Source organism: Astatotilapia calliptera, chromosome 19 (genome assembly GCF_964374335.1).
Source record: "Astatotilapia calliptera chromosome 19, fAstCal68.1, whole genome shotgun sequence".
NCBI lineage: Eukaryota > Metazoa > Chordata > Actinopteri > Cichliformes > Cichlidae > Astatotilapia > Astatotilapia calliptera.
In genome coordinates, this window is record NC_137440.1 from 27,272,308 (window position 1) to 27,294,273 (window position 21,966).

General features: G+C 39.3%; 1 protein-coding gene and 1 long non-coding RNA gene across 2 annotated transcripts; both read left to right on the plus strand.

Annotated features, from left to right (window-relative positions):
* Nucleotides 1-885: 885 nt before the first annotated feature.
* On the plus strand, nucleotides 886-4,736 carry LOC113009545 (uncharacterized). Its single transcript, XR_003270198.2, has 3 exons — nucleotides 886-1,025; nucleotides 2,151-2,285; nucleotides 3,569-4,736. It is a non-coding gene; the product is annotated as an uncharacterized LOC113009545 (long non-coding RNA).
* A 14,001-nt stretch (nucleotides 4,737-18,737) lies between these two features.
* Nucleotides 18,738-21,966, plus strand: LOC113012151 (cannabinoid receptor type 1B-like). Its single transcript, XM_026152171.2, has 2 exons — nucleotides 18,738-19,026; nucleotides 19,555-21,966. Exon 2 carries the CDS (start codon nucleotides 19,623-19,625, stop codon nucleotides 21,051-21,053), a length of 1,431 nt encoding a protein of 476 aa, XP_026007956.2. The 5' UTR covers nucleotides 18,738-19,026; nucleotides 19,555-19,622; the 3' UTR covers nucleotides 21,054-21,966.

Here is a 21,966-nt window from a genome sequence, read left to right on the forward strand (position 1 = left end):
TGCGTGCATTTGCAGTTGTGACAGAGTAACAGATAGTGATGTATCACCTCCTCCACTTCTGGCTCGTTGCTTTAACACTCACAAGCTACAACTAATTAGATTTACTCATGTTCAGTATGAAAAACCTGCTTCTGGATGTCTTCAGCATACATTAGCCACACTATAACAAACCCGCATGTAGGTCCAGCATTGCTACAATGTTGATATTTGATTGGTAGGTACAACTATTGCGTTTAGCATTCTAGTTATGCTGACACTCACTGAGTTGTTGATGAGAGATTTCACTGGTGGCACAAAAGAGATGATCGCTGAGTCATCTGGGGACCGTGCATGTCTTCATCGATACCTGGATAGAAAATTGCACAGTGGACAGACCTCCACATTACTGAAGCAGCATGTGAACATCTTAAAAGGGAACAAAAGAAAAAGCAGCAAAAATCCAAAGTAGAGCTTCAAATGTCCTTCAAGAAGCCTGGAGAACTATTCCTGAAGACTATAAGAAATCCCAACAAAGCTTGCCTAAGAGAGTTCAGGCTGTATTGAAGAATAAAGATGGTCATATGAAATACTGGCTTTCAAACTCTTTAGAATTGTATAAACTTTTTGCCTTATATACTGTATTTCAATTTATACACAGCACATAAATTAGTGAAAAAGCAGCCAATGTCCCAAGAAAAAGTTTGCTCATGACTATTTTTTTTAAATAATTACTTAATTAAGCCTGGCTCCTTAGAAGTAAAATATTAAAATGGAAGCTGACTGAAGACTTTTGCAGTACTGTTACAGTCTACACTGTAAAAAAATCCGTAAAAATACAGTACAATCTACTGTATAAACGTGAAGGAATTTTCCGTATTAGTCATTTACAGGTATTTTTCTGTATTTCTCAACTACTGCAATGCATTGTGGGAAAAAGAACCTGAAAAGGAGGGAAAAGTAAGCGCAAGAGCAGCCATTAGGCTTCTTTCAGGCTTCATCTGGATTTTGGATTCTGAAGTTGGAGAAACTGCCTTCAAATTTCTGTGGTAAGTATTAAAACTCATGTTTCGTTTTATTAAAATAATGTTTTTCAAAAGACTCCGTGTTTTTATTTAGAAAGAATTGTTAATTTATTTGTTAACTGGTTTCGGCTGTCTCCAGACAAGTCAGGAATATTTTGCTGACTCATTTTTTAAAATAATTGTTATTTAGGTTTAACATGACTTAAGCTTTATTTTAATTAATGTTAAAATAATTTTTACTGTGATACCACCAGTTTTGCCCTTCAGTGGCTGAACCAGTTTTCATAAATATTATAGTTAGCTGTCTGTGTCTCTCAGGGTATTACACAGCTGTGACTGCTAACTAGCTAATTAGCGAAAGTCAGCGATGTGGCTAACTGGGAAAGTGAGAACTTCATGGTTCTAGAAATTATTCTAGGACTCTAATAAGTACTGTATCAATACCTGTGTTTTACAGTTGGCTCTACTGTACACTTTAAAGGGTTTCAGGCAAAGTTACACTAACCCTAGTTTAAGCCTCAGACCTTCCTGGCTGACGCTAGCAAATGCTAATGTTAGCCTCTGATTTGGGCTGCTAAAGTAAAGACTTTTAGCTAGCTGACCAGCATAGATTATTTCGGTGGTTAACAGACTGTAGTGGTAAAATTATTGAAAGTATAGTTTCACCTCAGCACATTTACAATTACAGTATGTCTATTTTGTAGCACATAGAAATGTTTAGTTAATATTTACAGACAGACACATTTTCCCTGTAACTGTGTTTTTACTCCAACATTTGTTGAAAATGTAATTTATGAAATGCTGAGCAGCATTTCTTGTATGTGGAATATTTTTGTCACCCCACTGTGCTAATGTGATTAAATACTAAAAATTATTACTAAAAAAATTCAATAATAAATCAATAATAACTATTTCTTGATTGAACTTTAATGTAAGCGCAGTGCTGGTGTGCAGGGGCTCTATATGCCTTGTCTATATCAAGCTTTTAGCCAAATATAAGCAGAGATATTTGTATCTTTCTTAAAAATCCAGATCCTTACAGATTATTTGAGAAATGGATCAACAGCTATCACTACTTGAAGCACTTTAAGTCCTGCAGTGGAAAAATATCCCTTATTTCACCTTTGATCACACACTTTGGTTTTCCAGTGCAGAGCAATGGCCAAGAAAAGGAAAGACTTCCCCGAGTGAAAAAAAAGATGAAGATACAAGCTGGTGATGATCCAGAGCAGCTGGTCTCAGGAAATGAAGAAAAACCCTGATCACCTTCTCTACAAACACAAGGTGAGTTTAATGTTGTGGTTGATTTAGTTTTTCAAGGTATGTATGTTACTTTAATTATAAACTGCTTTTGTTGCAACAGAATGGTGTTATGTGTATGCAACTCTACGTGAATTATAATCCTTTGTAGGGCTGCGTGATATGACCAAAGTCTCATATCCCAATATAAGACGTATCTCTCCTGATAACGATATATATCACAAAATAGTGCATTTTCTGTCAATTCTGTGATTCTCGGGCAACTCGACTTATGTGAAATGTTTTCAGTTGGGCGTCGTGTACCTGGAGTCGAGTGTTTTGACCAATGCATGAAACTATACATTTTTAGACATGAGTTTAAATGGCCGCCATTTTCTTTCTGAGTATTTATTAGACGGCGTGCTGCAAGGAAAAGCCTGTTCTAATGTTTGAGTCTAAGGATTATTTTGAGCACCTGACGACTCTTTTTTGCTTTTCATTCGTAAACTCTCTCGAAACTCTTTCATGTGATTCTTGTGTAGGTGGTTAAAGAGGTTTGTCGTGTTCGAGTGGTGGTGGGGACCAGTTTGTGGCATAATTTGCATAGTACAGTTTTCTGGGGCGTGTCAGACTTTTCATAACCAAACCATGTCCATGCTACAGAGGTAGCCCCTCATTTAACAATAAGGTCCTCGATTTCTTTTGACTGGTCCTTCTGGTTCTGCCTCATCCTTGCTGGCCATGCTGGTATTCTCTGTGCCTTCATCTGCGTGGTGACTGTAAGCGCCATTTATAGTTACTTGATGTTTTTATTTGAGGTCATTTGTTTGATGCATATTCTGAAATTTTATGTTTGAGAATAATGTATATCATTTCAGTTTAGTTTGAAAAGTCTCAACAGAAACTTGAGCTTTATTGTGAAAGGTTTATGTGGAAAATAAACAAGCGGACGGCGGAGCCACACGATGGTTTTATCCTCATTGTTGGTAACGAAAGTACGCGTAAAAACAGTCACTTGTCCGTCCATAGTGTGGTTATTTTAAGTATAAGAGAAGGAGAGAACTTTAAGAAATAATATAGCAACTACAGTGACCATCAAAACCATGAAAAAAATATTGCCGTAAACAGTTTATTTTGCAACACCACAAAACAAAGAATAGTGTATAATATGAAACGATAGACATTTTTATATCGTAATCTGATATATATCGTCATATCGCACAGCCCTAATCCTTTTTTTGTTTATGTTGTTTATGCTCTAGGTAAAAAAAATTTATAAAAATACAAACTTTTTAAAAATGTCTTGTTGTTTCTCTTTTTTTCCTCAGAATAAATTGCGACTAGTCTCAATGGCTGACACGGAGGAGCAACACAGCGACACGTTAACTCCGACTGCTGCAGTTCCTGTATGAACTGAGCAACTCTTAAAATCCAAGGAAAAGCTGAGTGTATTTTACTTAAAGCTCAGATGGACCTTGATGTACTAACATGCAGGCTGCATTCAGGACTTTGTCACACTGTTATATGAAGAGCGGTAACAAGACTTTGTAGTAATTTGTCTTACTATTGTCTTATTTGTTGTGATTTAGGGTCTGTGCGCACAAGCAGAGGTTTTTGTTTGTAACTGTAACCTCGTTTTCAGAGCCTTGTCTAACATTTAATGGTCATGAAATATGTCAGACTTTTTCCTCTACTTAACCAGCTTAGAGAATTTGAACACCGTGGAGAAAAAGGTGTGCATTAAGGATTTTGAACTATGATGTTTAAGTGTTGTCACTGCTGAGGATTCGTGGACACAGATCCTTATTCACTATGCTGCTGTTTACAGTTTAACTTTTCATCAGAACAAGCACTTCTAATTATACTTTGCTCCTCACTGACAAAACAAGTCCCGTAAATACACTTTTATCTTTAAGTTTGGGACAGTAATCTGTCTTAATTTATTATGTGTTGTAGTTATCATATGGGGAAAAGTCCTGTGGTTATCCATCAGTCCTGTTCGAATAAACCCAAAGTTCAGGAACATCTTCTTTAGATCTGTTCAGTTGTATTCATGTGGCACCACTTAAACAGTCAACAAATTTTGACTCAAGTATGTTATATTGTAAGGTAAAGAGCCCAAAGAGTTAATCTCAGACAAATGTTCACACAAATGTGAATTACATTCACCTCATTAATGAAGTGAATGCAATTCAGTAATCAAAGGTGTTTGGCTATAACTGACTACATGTGTATACTGTATCATAAGTGGACAGAGATGGATGTAAACCACACCTTAACCATTTGGCTGAGGCAAAACTACCACAAGGCAGTGATTCTAACTAAAAGGTACTCTGGATATTATTAAATGTGAACATGTCGTTAAATATGACATTTTTTGTTTGTCAGGTGTCCTGTTTGAAGAAAACACTTGGTAGCCACTTGAATGAATGTAAATAAACACATTTACATGAGGGCAACCTGATTTCAAGGAAATAAAAATGCTCAAATTTGAAAGCTTGTGAGTTATTTTGTTCATGTATCAGCTGTTTAGTAGTTTTATGACAAGATGGATGCTGTCATTATATTTAAGTATAGTGTTTGAGTTAAGGAGAATAAAAGAATATTTAACATTAATTGTACCAATGTTGTGTACGAAGCACAAATTAATTTAAGTTTTAATTTATGAATTTTTGAGTACATGGTGTACTAGGTTGTAATTGCATAGAAATGTACGTTTAAGGATATAAAGAACTATATTTAATGAGTTACAGTGAAAAGAAGTGCTTGGAAATAGTAATATAAACAGAAATTTCAATTTTTCTATTAACGGAAAATATCAGTTAATGATACAGAAAATATACTGTGAATAAACGGAATTTTCTGTTTTATAGCTGAAGGAAATGTCCGTAAATAGTACAGAGAGTATACTGTAAATCTACAGAATTTTCCGTTTTATCATTTACAGAAAGGTCTGTCAAACCTCTGTAAAAAAACGGAAAATGTACTGGCAGAAAATTACCAGGACATTTTCTGTTTTTCTACGGAATATTTTTTTACAGTGTACGGTGCCCAACAAAGTTATTGTTATTCTAAAGAAAAGCCTCCATTCAGTGTCCTTGCTGCATTAATTTCCCTATTAGAAAATAATGCACATCCTTCTTGGATACATTTGAGTGCACTCTCTCTCTCTTTCCCCGTCTTTCCATCGCTTCACATACTTGAACCAGCCGACACGTCGGGGAGAAAGCTCGCGTGTTAATTGGGAGCTCTCCCACGGGAACTTGTAGGCGTCTTTCTTGTCTTCAGTGTTTATGAACTAATGTGATTGCCACGGTTCTCCCAGATTCATAGCTACTCGCGATTAATGAAGATGCTTAATATTCCTTTCAGAGGCGTGTGATCTGTTGTGCATAAATAACACTTAAGACTTCAAAAAAGAAACCCCAGCTGACACAGCTGGATTTATTGTACTATAAAAGATACGGTGGTATGTTTTTTTGTAATTGTTGCTGTGTTGCGGGACATGAAACCGCCTTTGTAATAAATTCCTCTGACACTTGCAGAGTGTTAATGATGTCAGGAAATCCTCAGGGATAATTTATGAGGCTAGCTAGCCTAGCCTAACACTTTGAGACATGCTGGCTAGCTGATAGCCCTCTTTGTCTCTCTAAGTCTGGTAAATTAAGCAGAGAGGCAGTCTCTTCATGTAGCTCTTGACAAGAAAGCCAATCTGGGTATTTCCCAAAATGTCAAACTACAGCTCCAAATTAGCTCATCACAGTGATCGTCTTAATAATGACAATGTAAAGGTCGGGATTGATGAGAATGAACCCATTGTAGCAGCAGACTTTCATCTAATGCTAATAAAGGCTGAAAAATTTGGCACATTTCACCCAGCAAAGGTTTTAGCTGAACTCATAACACAGTGTAACCTTCCCTGCTTCTACAGTGTTGCCTACAGGCTTCTTATTTTGAAAGTGAAATATGAAATCTCTGCATGCATAAATAACATAGCTGAAGTGAGTTAATGAGAGATATTATCATGTTTGGGGGAGATTATACACACCCTAGTGTGTCATGGTTTTTCAGCTGAGAAATTAATTGAATAATTATTTCTGGGAGCTTGTTATTCAGACTATTTAGATGATATGAGTCAAACATGTTTATTAGACTGATGGATGTCAGCTTAAATGCCTGCCGGAAGAATACAAAAGGTTAACAAAATATAATGATTTAAAATCCTGTAGCTACTGGGACAGCATGATTGTGTAAGTATAGGTTGTTAGATATGTTTAATTCAGTCAATTAATAAGAGATAAATAATAAAGAGGAATCAAATAACTAAATAACTACAAGTTTACAGTTTCCCAGAGGCTCACTCAATCATTTGAGTCTAAAGAGCCAGACAATCATCCTACAGGATGTGAAGAGATGATTATACACCACAGGATGTTGTTTACAGCCTTATTCAAATGGGAAGCAGCAGTTGTGGAGCCAATTGTAAAACATGTTTCCTGCCTTTTGGGTAATCATTGATTAGCCCTCTGGAAAAAAAAAAAGCTAAATAATAGCTCGGTGCAAAGAGAAGAAGTGGAAGAAACGCCAGTATACAAAATGGGCCAAAATGTTTCTGCTTTGTTTCTGTTTTTCACCAACAGATGTGTGGCCATCTCTTTTTCACAAAACAGTATTTAAATTTTACCTCCTTTCCATCTGCATTTATAGCTACTTTGTTGTTATTACAGTGAGTATTTTTACTCTGGTAAGGATGAAAGTGTGTAACATTGGCAATAAATAAATATACACCTTTTTATATGATGCATGTGTTTGCGTGTGTGTGTGTGTAAAAAATTGGTATATAAACCATCATCATTTTTTGTTTAAAAATAATCGTTTTCTATTTGCAATCGAAGTGCATTTCATTCTATGTATTGCAAAGATGCACTGTTACATTTGGTAGTGTTTTCAACAGCTCATGTTCACATGAATCATGTTTGAGTCATGTGAATTAGACAACATGATTCATGTGAATTTGACATCATGTGAACATGATGTGTAGCGTTCAAAGAAAATCAAACAAGATATTTGACTAATTTCTCAAACTTACATGTCAGATTTCTCCTTAAACAAAGGTGGTTTGCTGTTGCTTGCATCTCTAAACATTTTTGGTTAGGCTTACATTTCCCACAAGAATTGTATGCACATTGTCAAATCCATTATGTTATCAACAACATTAAAATGTAATCTAGACAGTATTGAGTTTCCTTCCAAATGGTTGTCTAATGCAGACAGGTTGCATACAGATCAACAGGCCACTTGCTGAAAAAATGTACTGAATTTATTCAGTGGTTATCCAAGGCTGGCTTCAAAATAAAACCAGTCACTATAGGCCAGCGGCCCCCAGCCCCCGGGCCACGGACTGTGAGTCGTTTGAGTTGAGACTTGGGTGTGAAATTTGTGGTTTTCAGGTTTTTTATTGGGTTTTTTTTAATCGTTTTTATCATTAACTCAGTTTCCCCTTGTCTTTTCCCGTTTGTTATGAATACATCTTCTTTTTTTTTGTGCCAGTACTGTTTTCCTTTTGTTGTAATTATCAAAGGTAGGTCTGTGAAAATATTGTCGGACATAAAGCGGTCCATGTTGCAAAAAAGGTTGGGGACCGCTGCTATAGGAGCTCATGTTAAAAAGCCTCAGCTTTAAATCAGAGATAAACCTTATACTCATCCTGTATCTGCATCCACAACCTAGTAATCTCCCCCTAAGCAGTTGGGTCTTAAATTTTCTAGTACATGTTGTTGTAGGTTTGGGTTTTTGCTAGTGAATGTTAAAATATAGATGTGCATTGCTAAATGAGCTAGCTTGCTAGGACTAGCATTAGCTGACTACTCCCCCAGGTCCTCGGCAAATATAGTTGAGGCTTCAAAATGTAACTTTGAGTCATAATTTTGGTTATAAAACTTCTATTCTAGTGCAGTCATCAGGGAAAATGTTTCCATTTTTACCACAAAGGACATACCACATACACACTTTATTTGGTATATCCTTTCCAGCTGCTTGTTAATGCAAAAAAAAAAATCTAATCAGCCAGGTACATGGCAGAAACTCAATCAGAATGAGGAAGAAAGCTGATTTAAATGGTATGGGTCTGAGTATTTCAGAAGCTGTTGATCGCGACCAAGATATGCAGAAGAGCACCTCTGAATGCCTAGTACTAAGAACCTTGAAAACAGATTGGCCACAGCAGCAGAAGACCACACAGAGTGCCACTCATCCTAAAAACAGGAACATGAGCACGTTGATGAATCTGTGAAGAATTCAGGCATTCTTAACAAAGTGAATGGTAAGTGTAGAATAAGAAGATTCCCATTTATCAAACACCTTCCACTGAATCAACATTTCTTTTTTAATTATTACATGTGCTATTTGCTTTACATTAACCTCAACCTCACAAAGGAGGAGAGTAATTCTTTTGATCTTAACGATGCAGTGATAAGCACCGTTGCCTCACATCTTCTCCCTCGCCCTGCATGTGTTTCCTCCGGGTGGTGTAGTTTCCTCCCACAGTGCAAAGACATGCTTGTTAGGTTAATTGGTGATTCAAAATAGGCTGTAGGTGTCACTGTGAGAGTGTGTGACTGTCTGTCTCTCTGTGTTAGCCCTGTGATGGACATGCAACCTGTCCAGAGTGCACCCTGTATTTATGTCAGCTGCCAAGTTAGATAAGCAGTTAAAAAAATGAATGGCTAGATGATGCAACAGTCTAGCCTCATTTGTTACAGCCTGCAGTCCTCCTTTATTTCTTCAACCTCAAGGTAAAATAATTTAAAAAAATAAAAGAGACAAGAAAAAGAAAAATGTGAAGCTTTCAAATTCTGCCTTTCATCCAGCCCATACTCCCGCATATTTATCTTTTTTCAACACTGTGCCTGATTGGGTTGTATCTGTGTGCGTGCGTGTGTGGTTTCAGCACATACACATTTATTTATTACAAAGAAATATATCATTCTTGTTTGATCACGGCTGTGATCGTGTGGCTGACTGCACAGTCCTATCTCAGTCCAACCCCACGCACCAGAAAGCAGATGTATACCTCAGTGGCAGTATCCTTAAAAAAACAATAAAAAATTATTTCCATTGGCTCCAGCTGAAAATGAAGCCTATTTTACAGATTAAAGGATCATGCCTTTGATATTTTACGCAAATAAAAGAAGCAGATGGCTCAGAAGATGAAATGGAAAACAAATCGTTGCTAATATGTTTAAAGCACACGTACGATTTCACATAAATTCCATTTTCTAATGGCTGTGGTCAAGAACTGGCTTTGATAATGTAATATCAGGCTGTCTGCCTCAAGCTCCCAGAGCTCATACATCAAAGAAATAATTTCGACACCTTCTCTGATGCCAGAGACCTTCACACGCTGACTCTCTTACGCATTAACACATTAACAAACACTCTCACTCTTGGCAAAGCAAACTGAGATTTTCGTGGTGTAGTCAGGGGTAATGGTGACACCTCGTACTCAGCGTATCTGAAATGAAAATGATCAGGGAACGGAGCAGATAATATGTTGATTTCATTGTGGAAACAGGTGCCGCTGCGTGACACATCATCAATCAATCAGAACTTAACAATGATCTCCCAGCACTGCTGGTCATGACCTTTGACCTCAGCCACGAACCTGTATTTTTAGAATGATTTATGAGGGTCGAACCTGCGTTTAGCCAAAAATGGGTTAAACCAATGAGCCAAAACTGATATGATGTTTCTCCAATGAGACACATTGCTCAAATGACGAAAGGGCAAGCAAATGGGCGACGCTTTACATGTTTTTTATTATATTTATGCGACAAATTCAGTTAAAACCAGCATGAAAACAATAAATCCAACTAACTAGTGTCTGTTCATCCACAGTCTGATCCATATTCTGCTCCCTCATTGATTTATTCCTTTGTCATAATGAACATGGCTCTGTTATTTCATATTCAGTCCCAGATACACCAGTCAGCTTCCTTAAATCTCCAGCCCGGCTAATTGGACTGTTTACTCCAGCATCTGTCACCAGAAGCTACAGGGCTTATTTTTAGAAAATTATTTATCCTTCTTCAAACCTACATTGACAGAATTATCGGCGTGCTGAGTCCAAAGAAATAAGATACAAATAAAAAACACTGGCATATCATCGTTATATGTGTGCAAGCTTTACATGGTGAACGTGTGGTGTAAGCAGTGCGTATTTATGTCTAATATTAAGATTATTGGCAAAAAATAAAAGCTTGGGGATGAGTTTGCACATCCAAGCCAATAAATGCAATAATCACAGCATGTGGGCAATTAATTTGCTTTTTTTTCCCAGCTCTCAGTGCATAACACTCACAGAAACAAAGAATTTGCAGTATTTGAACATTTTTTTGTGAATTATTAAAGCAACGAGTCGCTGTGACCTTGGGTAAAGACCTTTTGAAGAACCCATAGTGTCTCATGAAATGACAAGCATGAATATGCCACTTTTATGTATCTTTCAGAATCTCCTGGAGATGGTTTAAAGCCACACGAGCTCCAAAGATGAGCCGCTGACTGAAATACTACAACATATTACACACGAGTGATACAATGAAAAGTGTGAGCTTGTCAAAATTCACAGAAAAATGTAAAGCCAGGCATGTAAGGTAATTTCATTAGTAATGCTGCAAATCAGTGTTGGGTGGAGATATGAACATTACTTTATATAGCACAAACTGTGTCCAGGACAGGACAGGAATTATTGCACTACACTGCTAACATCTCCTCTTTGCAAGCATCTGCACAGACCTTGTGCTAATACACACAGCTTTAACAATAGCGATGCTAAAGCTGTGTGTATCCCAACCCCTGCACAGCAGCCACAGCCTGACCTTCAGCATGTAACAAAGGCAGCGATGGGCAGCCAGGCTTGCAGCACTGCGGCTTGCATTTCTACCTGTACATGTGACTTCTTTGAATTCTCCTTTGGTTGAGTTTTCATACTTAAATACCAAAAGAAAGATGTATTTGTGTCTTCATCAGGTTAGGGACATGTTTCAGTGTGTGAGAGTGTATCCTAAGGTTTACGTAGCTAACTGGTAAGCATGTGACAGTGCATTACAAAAGGAATACAACAAATCACTTGAAAACAAATCCCAAAATCTGGATCTGATTAAAGTCCCCAAGTAATAATGGAGCAAAACTTGGTTATCTGCAGTTTTTTTTTTTTAAATGAATCGCTCTGGTTGCATCACTGCAGAGATACAAACGTTCATACCAAAGAATCGCCCTTGCACAGACAGCACAAAAACACACACACACACAATACAACATTGCTGCAGGCCAGGTGACCTTGAGCGGTTGTGGTGAAGCAGAGTCTCCATGGTGATGCACCTGAAAATCTCACAAAGGTACAGTGCAGCTTTTAAAATCTTTTCTGTCAGATAATTGTCTTTGACTAAACACAAAACAAATTTCCTGTGGTCCTCGGCTGGTATTACTCCTGAATTTAATAAGAAATGAATAGCTGCGGCAATGAATGAGGAAAAACAGGTATAAACGGAGAGCAAACCGAGCTGAATATTCATTATCAGAACTATAAACATAAAAAAGCCAAAAGGTGCTAAAATAGGAAAACTCATCAGTGATCATTTCCTTTCCTTCATGTACTGCTACTGACTCTATAATACACTGCTGTCGCAGTGTGATAACTCACAGATGATTCAAAGTTTGGTCCACATACGTGTAAGCCTGAAGTCAATTAGGCCACAAGCTGTGAAGTGTTATAAAAGTAGTCGGGGGTGGATGGGTGGGGGGGCTCGGGTGATGTGAAGGAATCATCTGTGTTTGGCTGGTGGCTGTCTGCCAGCACGGTTGTTTATTCTCTGTAGCGGTCGATCTATTTTACAGCCCAGATGGCTGTGATTGCTTTAGGAGAGAGAGATATGAGCTACCTGACAAGGATTACAATGAAATCTGTCTTTATGCGCCATCGTTTTTCATAACGTGCTCCTCCACTTACATTTTGCTCATGCATTATTTGGTCAATATAATCTGTCAGATTTAATACATTTCCTTTTAGTGTTATAATAAATAAAACAGTTATAATAAACAGCAACCCAGCCGGGGATGACTGCATTTTCAAGTCCACACAGTCATCATTTATAAAGTGCTTAACAAACCTGAACATCACAGCTAACAGGTGGGTTTTCTCATTTCAGTGCAGCTAGCCAAACAATGAAGAACCACTTACTGCTTAAGAGACACAGAGTGGAAGTGGACAGCATATCCTTGGTTTCTCATTATTGCAGGCAGGGGCTGTACAAAAGTGACCCCCTTAGACTTGTGTATAGTTTTAGTCCCCCTGTTTTCCAGTGAGTTATCAGTGTTGCTAGTCTGTTAGCCTTATCAGCCAACCAACCAACCTGGTGACATCACATTCTGTACTGGCACAAGATGGCGCTGAACATGTTCTAACTTTAGCTTTAAGAGCTTATTTCTTATATTTAGCGTCACAGAGAGTGTTAAATCTATGTCTGTTTCTAAGAGCAGGGTAGTGAGGTAGTGTTTCATGTCCACTTTAAGTCTGGTATCAGCGGATCAGCAGCCGCAGACATACGTTTTCATGACATTGAGGCTACAGCTGTTGCGTTCTTACTATCAAGCCCTCCTGAACCTGAGAAATCATCAGGAGCATCTTACCTAGGATAAGGAGAAGACGTAGTGGTCCAACGTAGTCTTTTTAAATGAAAGTAAGTTTTGCATTTTATTTGAAAATCAGGGTCCTGGACTCTGGAGGAAGGGCGGAGAGGCAGTAAATCCAAGGTGTTTGAAATCCAGTCTGAATTTTCCTCAGTCTGTGATGATTTGGGGTGCCATGTCATCTGCGGGTGTTGGTGGCAGTTGAGCCACTGTGTTTTTATCAAGTCCAAAGTCAACACAGTCGTCTAGAGGAGATTTTAGAGCACTTCATTCTTCCATCTGCTGACAAGCTCATATTGCCAGAATTGCTATCAAATGGTTTGCTGACCATGTTATTATTGTGCTTGACTGGTCAGCCCACTCTCCTGGTCTAATCTATGGAGTAAGAAACACTCCACTGAAGAATACAGACAAACTGTGACTAAGGTCACAATAAAAAAAACTCTGAGCTTCAATAACATCACAGCAGTGCCACAAACTCTCCTGTGGCTTGCTATACTGCCTATAGGACTGTGCTCGAGTGAAATATATTTATTGTCTCACAAATGATTGTAGGTAAGAATCTCAAATTGCTTTCCAGACTCAGGTTCAAGGATACAAATGGAAACAAAGTAATAGAAAGTCAGTGTGAAGCTGAGGCTTGAATTCTCCTTTCGTTGAACATTTTGTTTTGATTTCACATGAAAATTACTTTTCACCAACTGTCAGTACTAATGCTTCATGTACAACTGATGTCACATGACTTTTTACTGCTTACTGCAAATGCATTTGTATTGATGGTGTGGTTTAGACTTGAAGGTTTCCATTTTTCCATACATATTCAAGCAGATGCACGAGCATGTTTTAATCCACATTTTAACCCTTTGTGCTGTAAACCAGCCTTGATGTCAAGACTGCAGTGTGGAATTTCAAAAAAGTTAAATAATCTCTTATATGGACTTGTTCCAGAAGTCCTGCCTCTCCCACAGCGCTGTCCAGGAACCAAATAAAAACAGATCCTGAACCAAATTTAAACTGCTTGTTCTTTAATGTCAGCTTATTCACTTGTGCTGTTGTCTTGTCTTTTGTGATGACGCTAAAAGCCATTACACAAAGTCTGTGTGTGATGAAAGAGCTCTTCCGGGATGTGAGAGCACTCTGAAATTGCTCGCTGGATGCGTTTGCCAGTAATGGGTGAATAAACAAGATGGAGTGAGCAGAATGAGAATAGATAAGTAGTGCGGTGGGTTAGAAATGTTTTCATGGAACAGCTGGAATCGAGCTCGCAGTGCGATTCCTTTAAGGACAACATATATTCCCTGAAGTGCTGCACTTAGTGCTAATTTATTGTTTATGTCTATACGCCTTATCATAATATTGCATTTTTCCAGCATTGGCAATACACGAAGTGCTTAAATCAGCTATACAGAATTCAGGTAGTTAACGTGGTATAAATTTAAAATAACATAAACATGTTATTTTATTTAGCAGCTTAAGGAACCATAAATTAGATCTAAAAATAAAGTGAAAATTGGACTCCATCCCACAAGCATGATGATTTCTAAAGCTGCTCTTTATCTGCTCAGTGACAAAAACGCAACTGCTTCCTAAACTTAACTTGTATTTGTGACTTGTGTTCGAAGCCCCCACACATCCACAAAATGAGCTTTAAATATCTTTTTTTTTCTCCCTGCACAAAATGACTCAAAAATCTGGATCAGAAATGGGGACTGGTGACGAGTTAAAAATAAAAATCCAATTTCACAACTCCTCTTCTTCTTGACAGAAAAGGGTCGTGTGATTGTAGGTAAACTGACTGCTGGTGTCATGGCAATCAGGCCCATTTGTGTGGGGGTGTTTTTCGTCTTTGGGTGAAGCTCTGCAGCTGGGCCCATGGAAAATAAATGATTATCTGGCTGCGAATCACCCAGTTGCACTATGAGGATGCTCCAGATTAGGTTCTGTTATAGAGTTCAAAAGATTGTTGGGTGAGCGAGTCTCGCTCCAAAAACCTCTTTTGTTGCAGAAGAAGAACAATCTTGTATCGCTGTTGTTTTTCAAATCCATGAAGGATAACACCAAGAGCTTGACTGGGCTGTGAGTTGGAGCTTCGCACTGCTGACTGTGTAATTCATCTGTGCCTGTAGCATTCATTTGCATAGTGTTTGCGCAAGTGAGCATTCACTGAACCACCTGCTAAGTCTTCTGATTACCACTCTGCTCTGCAGAGATTAGAAAAAAAAGGTCTTTACATGACTAAATGGTGCATGAAGGAGATTCTACCCACTGACCATACGCTGCTTGCCTCTCCACTGCACCAAAAAAACCCTCCCATCTCTGCAGTGGTATGTGATGCAGTGTTAACAGTGACTGACTTAAACTTCTTCAGATAAATGAAAGAAAATAATATCTCTAATTTTATGTATTTATTCTTTATTAAACACATGCATCACACGTCCTCTTATTTTTGTGTCCTGGTCTCTATCCAAGAAGAGGAAACTGACTCACAGAAGGCATAAACTCACAACTTTTGGAGACTTTCTGTTGTGCTGTGTTGTTCCCTGCGAGAGTGAGCTCGCAGACTTTGATCCTGCCTGTTTATTTCTCTGATATTACTTTCAGAGTGTGGAGCTGGCTGTTCAATCACAAGTCTTTGGGAAACTGATCAACAAGCACCTTTGATTTGCCTAATGAAGTCAGGTTGCTACGTGTAATTGCTTGATGAAGTGAATAATGAGGATGCGCCTGACGCTGAGCTGGAAAAACAAGTAAAGAACTTCTCGAGTCGATTTAGTAAACATTAAATTTGGGATTTTTTCTTTTACTTCTTCTGCCAGTTGAACTAATTTGATGTAAATTCAATTTATTTTGCAGCGCTGCGTCGACTATGGCATGAAGTGTCTCCAGCTGGGGAGGAACAGAGTATAGAAGTGGCAGATTAGGAAACAGTTAAGAACCGTTAGTGCTGAGCGGGTCTCTATTTATGCATCTTTTCCTGCTCCCCCGCCCTTCCTCCCTGCTTTCTCGTGCCTCCTCGCACGCTCCCATCGAAACAAACACATCAGAGACAGACAGCCTGCTTTGGAGACTCGTCTGCTAACATGCTGTGTGTGTAATCACTATATTTTCAGTCTCCAAATCCGTCTTGCTCTCTCTGATTTCACAAAAATGGGAACGAGTCTCTTGATGTGCAATAAATGAAACAAATCTTACTTCGCATGTTATTCTGCGTCTGTTTTGAGAGACTTTTGCTCGGCGTGGACTGAAAACAATGACTCCAAAATGTAGGCAACTGCTCAGATGACAATTGGCTGTAACTGGAGAAGGATCAATATTGGCTGAGGGGGGGGTGCATTATGATGCTTTAACGCGGACTCCTTATAAAATCAATCGCTCTAAATCACTTTGCAATGTTCATCCACGAAGCCAGATGGATGTGACAATGGCAGCAGCCTTCCAGTGCAGAGGATTTAGAAAAAAATGAGCTTCTACAAGTTGATGATAGAGTCATAAAGAGGCCTTTTGTCTTCACAGACAAGTCTGTCTTTAAAATCCCGCCCTCGGTGACTGAAATAACCATGATAATTATTATGATTGATGTGTGTCGCAAGTGTCTGCCCACTGCTTTGGGAGTGGATTGACGCCACGTTAAAACTTTGTTCCAAACATGAACGAACAAGCAGTCTGAATGGAAGTCACAACTACAGATGAATTCCACAAACGCCATTTATTACTCGTCGATGTTTCGCTTACACTGTCTGTCTTGGATATACTGTCCCGCCGCGAGTGATCAGCGGCTGCTAGAATCTGAATCAATCTCAGCTTAGCAAGCGTTGAGCAATTACTTGGATGACTCCTCAGCCTCTTTTGTTCTGCCAAATCTGGAGGCACTGGCATCGCGCGCAGTGTCTTTTATTGTTCTCCCATAATGTTGAATCGCCAAATGTCATGTATTTTCCACAACAAGATACATGTAATTTGGGAGATGGCTCTACTGGGAGTGCATAGTGGAAATAATTGCGCAGCTGTGCAGGACAGGAAAAGGACTCCTAATGGTGTGAATGTGACTCCCGTCTACAGTAAATAAATAGATGAATAGTGTTCAGAATAGATTTAGTAGCTTGAACACTGCACTAAAAATACACATCATGGTCCATTTTTTTAAAATTAGCTTGAGATGATTGTAATCACAAGCCACCACAAAGAAAAAAATGTTCACATGAAAGTGAACGTCAGCATAAAAACTTCAGCTAAAACACAACAATGAGAGGGTCGTGAAACTACATTTCACACATATCAGCAACAAGTACATAAAGAAAAGCATTAAAGTTTAAAAAGAACCACAAATACTTCTACTGCAGGCCATAAATCCCATAAATGCCCTCACTTACACACCATTAAAATCACATGCAACACTGTAATTGATTTCCAATTGTAAGATGAGAAGAAGTGTTGTCTTCACAGCTTTCCTTTTCATAAGAAAAGGAGAGGGGAAATGCTCATGCTCATGGAGAAGAGAACTTCCTAGAATGTCCTCCGGACTTCTCTCTTGATGTATTTGACACATTTGCTTGGCTAAGAGACGTCAGAAAGCAACATATTGCGTCATGATCTAAAGAAACAGCCGAGAGATCCTCTGAAAAGGGTTGCAAAAAATGTATTTTATGAGCTTTTGGGACACATACTGGGAAAGCAGCGGTGAACCTTCCCAGGAGCAGTCTATCAAAAATACTCCAAAAGCGCATGAATGGCTCATCCAGGGGGTCACAAAAGAACCCAGAACAACATCTAAAGAACTGCAGTCCTCACTTGTCTCATGATTAAAGAGGCATCCATGAGGAAAAATCACTGCTGACCTAAAAGAACACAGAGGCCCATCTCACATTTTAGATTCTGGTTCAGGTTACTTTATTAATCCCCCAAAATGGCAAACTGTTTGCTGCTTAACCACACATGCTACTCACAAACTGACACAACCTACAGCTTTTAAACAAGAATCACAATCAGTGTTGCATGTCAAGGCACAGAATAACAAGAAATAAGTTCAAGGAAGAAAACAAAGTGAATACAGCCAAAGTAATGATGGTATGAAGTATCTGTTTGTTCTACACTGGGGTACAAGGTAACAGCTTGTGATGGCTTCGGGCTGCTTTGCTGCGTCGGGACCTGGACGACTTGCTGTATCGACTGAGCAATGAATTCTGCTCTCTACCAGAAAATCCTGAAGGAGAATATCCACCCATCATGTCCTGCCCCGAAACTCAAGAACACTTGGGTTTATGCAGTAGGACAATGATCCAAAACAAACCAACAAGTCTATCAATGAATGGAAAAGAAAAAGAGTGTGCCCTCCTCAAGTCTGGACTTTGATTTTGCCATTCATGCTCAAAATCCCTCCAATGTGACTGATTTAAAACGATCCTTAAAAGAACAGTGGGCAAAAATTTCTCCAGAGATGAGAAAAAGTTTGTTAGGTTCGGCGAACCCTTTTCTCTTAATAAATGACATCATCATTTAAGAACTGCGTCTTTTTGTTTGTAATATTTTATCTAATACTAAAATTTGATCTGAAACATGAAAAAGTGACAATAAAAGAGCTAAAACTGCGCATTTTTTTAGTTGTTTTTGGTGTGTAGTTGAAATTCCTTGCTATGTGATGAAATAACTCAACAGTAACACAGCTGGGTTCCATCGCTGTGTAAATAACCAAGGTATTGGATGATGCTGGTCGTGGATGATGCGCTTCCCACTGCGCTCCAACACCTCAGATCACGTGACTAGCAGGCGCACAAAGCGCAGCCTTTATAACCGCCTGCTCCGGCAAACCCACACACCCCACCGGCTGCCTGCTTGGCTTTACTGTATGTTTGACACTAGCAGTATCCGAGGAGTCAGCTCGTGATTATTAAACCACCAAAGCAAGAACAACAACCAACAGATTTTTATTCTCGCTTCCAGTTTTTGGGTTTTCAGTTACTTTAAATGTTGGTCAGGAGTGAAGGCAGAAACAGCAGACCGGTTTACTCCCAGTGTAACTGAATTGTTTTTATTTCTATTTTTTATTTATTTATTTTTTTCGCGTAATGGATCCGTGCTGGGTATTTGTAGCGAGAAAATCAAGGTAAGCGTTTTTCGCAGTTTTGTTTTTCTTTATTTGTTCTTGTGAGTGCTGCTGGTAGCTTCCATACTACTATCGCGCTCTCGCCTTTTGAAAAACTGTTAATAATTAATACCATCATTACCGACATTACAATGTAAATGATCCATCGGACAGATACAGTCGCTCTTCATCGTGTCCCTCCCTTGATGTCTAATTAGTCCAGTGATTGCTGCAAAATATCGTAATGCTTAATGACCTTCTTTAATTAATAAGAAATCCCTCTATGTCCTACATTCTTAATGCAGTGATTTCCCCCGAGGCTGCACAGGTTTGTCATCAACTGTTCAGTTTCCCACTATTGTCTGGGATGCATCTGTTGTGGAGTCAGCTGGTCGATACACAGAATAACTCCTAGTAACAAATTCATCTTCCACTATATTAATCTTTAAATAAGAGCTGGCACTATCTCCTGTATTGAATATGTTTTAATGTGATGTAACAAGAGGTACTTTCTTGTGTTCTAATAATTAATTGCATTTTTCTTCATAGATGTGCTCTTCTACACTCCTAATACCTCACATACCTCTCCACTGAGCATCTCTACAGCCTCAAAAACCATGAAGCTGGCTTTGCACAGGATAGCAGGCACCACGGTGAGCACCTTAACAACAGGTGTCCAGTATTTCGGCTCCAATGATGCCATCTACGACGACCCCTCAGCAGACTCGAGGCTGATCAAGAATGGATTCCACTATGAGAAAACTCACTCTGCTCCCATCAGCAGCTCCTTTCCCGGGATTGTCTCTGGAAGCAAGGAGGTCATTTTCAGCGCCCTCTCTCCCATTTTTCCCACCAATGTCTCAGACTTGCTGCTGGGTAATGCTACCGCTGTGGAGAGTGGAGGAGCGCCACAGTGCGCTGAGAACTTAGCAGACAATATGGAGTGTTTTATGATCCTCACTCCCGGCCAGCAGCTCGCGGTTGCCATCTTGGCACTCACTCTGGGTACATTTACTGTGCTGGAGAACCTCGTGGTGCTGTGCGTGATCCTGCACTCCCAGACCCTTCGATCCCGCCCTTCATACCACTTCATTGGCAGCTTGGCTGTGGCTGATCTAATAGGAAGCATCATCTTTGTTTACAGCTTCTTGGACTTCCATGTCCTCCACCGAAAGGACAGCCCTAATATTTTCCTCTTCAAGCTGGCTGGGGTTATTGCCTCCTTCACTGCCTCTGTGGGCAGCTTGTTTCTCACTGCAATAGACCGCTACGTCTCCATCCACAGGCCTATGGCGTACAAGCGAATCATCACAAAGACTAAAGCTGTCATTGCATTCAGCATGATGTGGACCATCTCCATCATCATCTCACTGCTGCCGCTGCTGGGCTGGAACTGCAAGCGTCTCGGGTCAGTCTGCTCTGACATTTTCCCTCTAATTGACCAAAAGTACCTGATGTTTTGGATTGGGATGACGAGCATTTTGCTCTTATTCATCATCTACGCCTATATGTTCATCCTCTGGAAGTCTCATCACCACGCAGTCCGCATGCTAAGCCGCACCTCTCAGAGAAGCGTGATTGTCTACACCGCAGAGGGGGCTAAAGTGCAGACGGTAAGGCCTGACCAAGCCCGTATGGACCTCCGTCTGGCTAAAACCCTGGTCTTGATCCTGGTGGCCCTCATCATCTGCTGGGGTCCACTCCTAGCCATCATGGTTTACGACCTCTTTGGGAAGGTGAACGACTTCATCAAGACCATTTTTGCCTTTTGCAGCATGCTCTGCCTGCTCAACTCCACCGTGAACCCTGTGATCTACGCCATGAGGAGCAAGGACCTGCGCAGGGCCTTCCTCAACATTTGCCATATGTGCCGGGGAGCAACGCAGACTCTGGACAGCAGCGCTGAGAGTGACTGGAACATCAAGAGCGTGAGAGCCACAGCAGGCAGGGCGGGGATAGATGGAGGAAACTGTGCAAAGACTCGAATTAAAGTAGCCCAGGTTACAGTTTCTGGAGGGACTGACACTTCTGCTGCAGAGCCGGTCTAATAAAAGACGGTCCAATCTGCTCAAGACAACTGTGAAGTCAGGATAGTGTAAAATAGCCCCCATCCTCCTAGTGCACTCTTCTGTGACTGTGAAATGTGCCAAAATGACTGACAAACAGAACTGAAAGCAAGTTTTTGTTGTTGTTTTTTAATCTGTAATGTTATAAAACTGGATCCCTGTAGAGTGGAGTGTGATTAGTCTAATGAGGGCTGTACTTATTTCATTATGTTCTCATTTTTGCGAAAAATGAGTTGTCTGACTGACAATGGCAATTTTATGAAGAATAATTCAATAAATATTATAGGTGTAAGAAAAAAGGGCATTTCTCTCCATTGTTACAAAGCAAATGCTATGCTTTGTTATCTTTGCTGTTGTCTGATTTTTTTTTTTACAGATTTAGCAGTAAAGACAAACTGCATTTGAAGATTTTCACATTACATTATACGGCAACATTGTGGCAGTCATGCAAGGTGAAAATGTGTCCATCCTCATACAAAATAGCAGTTTGGAATAACAGAACATTGCTGTAAGTAAAAGCATTTCATTAATAATTTTCAAGTGACTATTGATGATTTTGTAAGTCCATGATATTGTGAAGTTTGTCAGTACCTTATTTATTTATTTTGAAAAGCAAAGTGTTGAACTATGAATGGCCTTTTGATCAGATCAAAACTATAGCCTGTGGTGTTTTGGGAGTGTTGCTTAGCTGCTTTTTTTCACACCGGCTTACAAAAAAAAGAGCATCTTTTGTACAACTCTACACTGTCATATTCCTGTGAAGCATACTTTGTGCCACTGTGTCTCATTCCTGTGTGTAAATGGAAGAATGTGCTCGAAAATGTGAAATTTGTCTATTTTTATCATAACTTTGTCAACATGCCTGGTATCTTTTTCAATAAAATGGTGAAAATCA

Coding starts and splice junctions, on each gene's coding strand:
- LOC113012151 (XM_026152171.2), top strand. CDS start 19,623: ATGAAGCTGGCTTTGCACAGGATAGCAGGCACCACGGTGAGCACCTTA.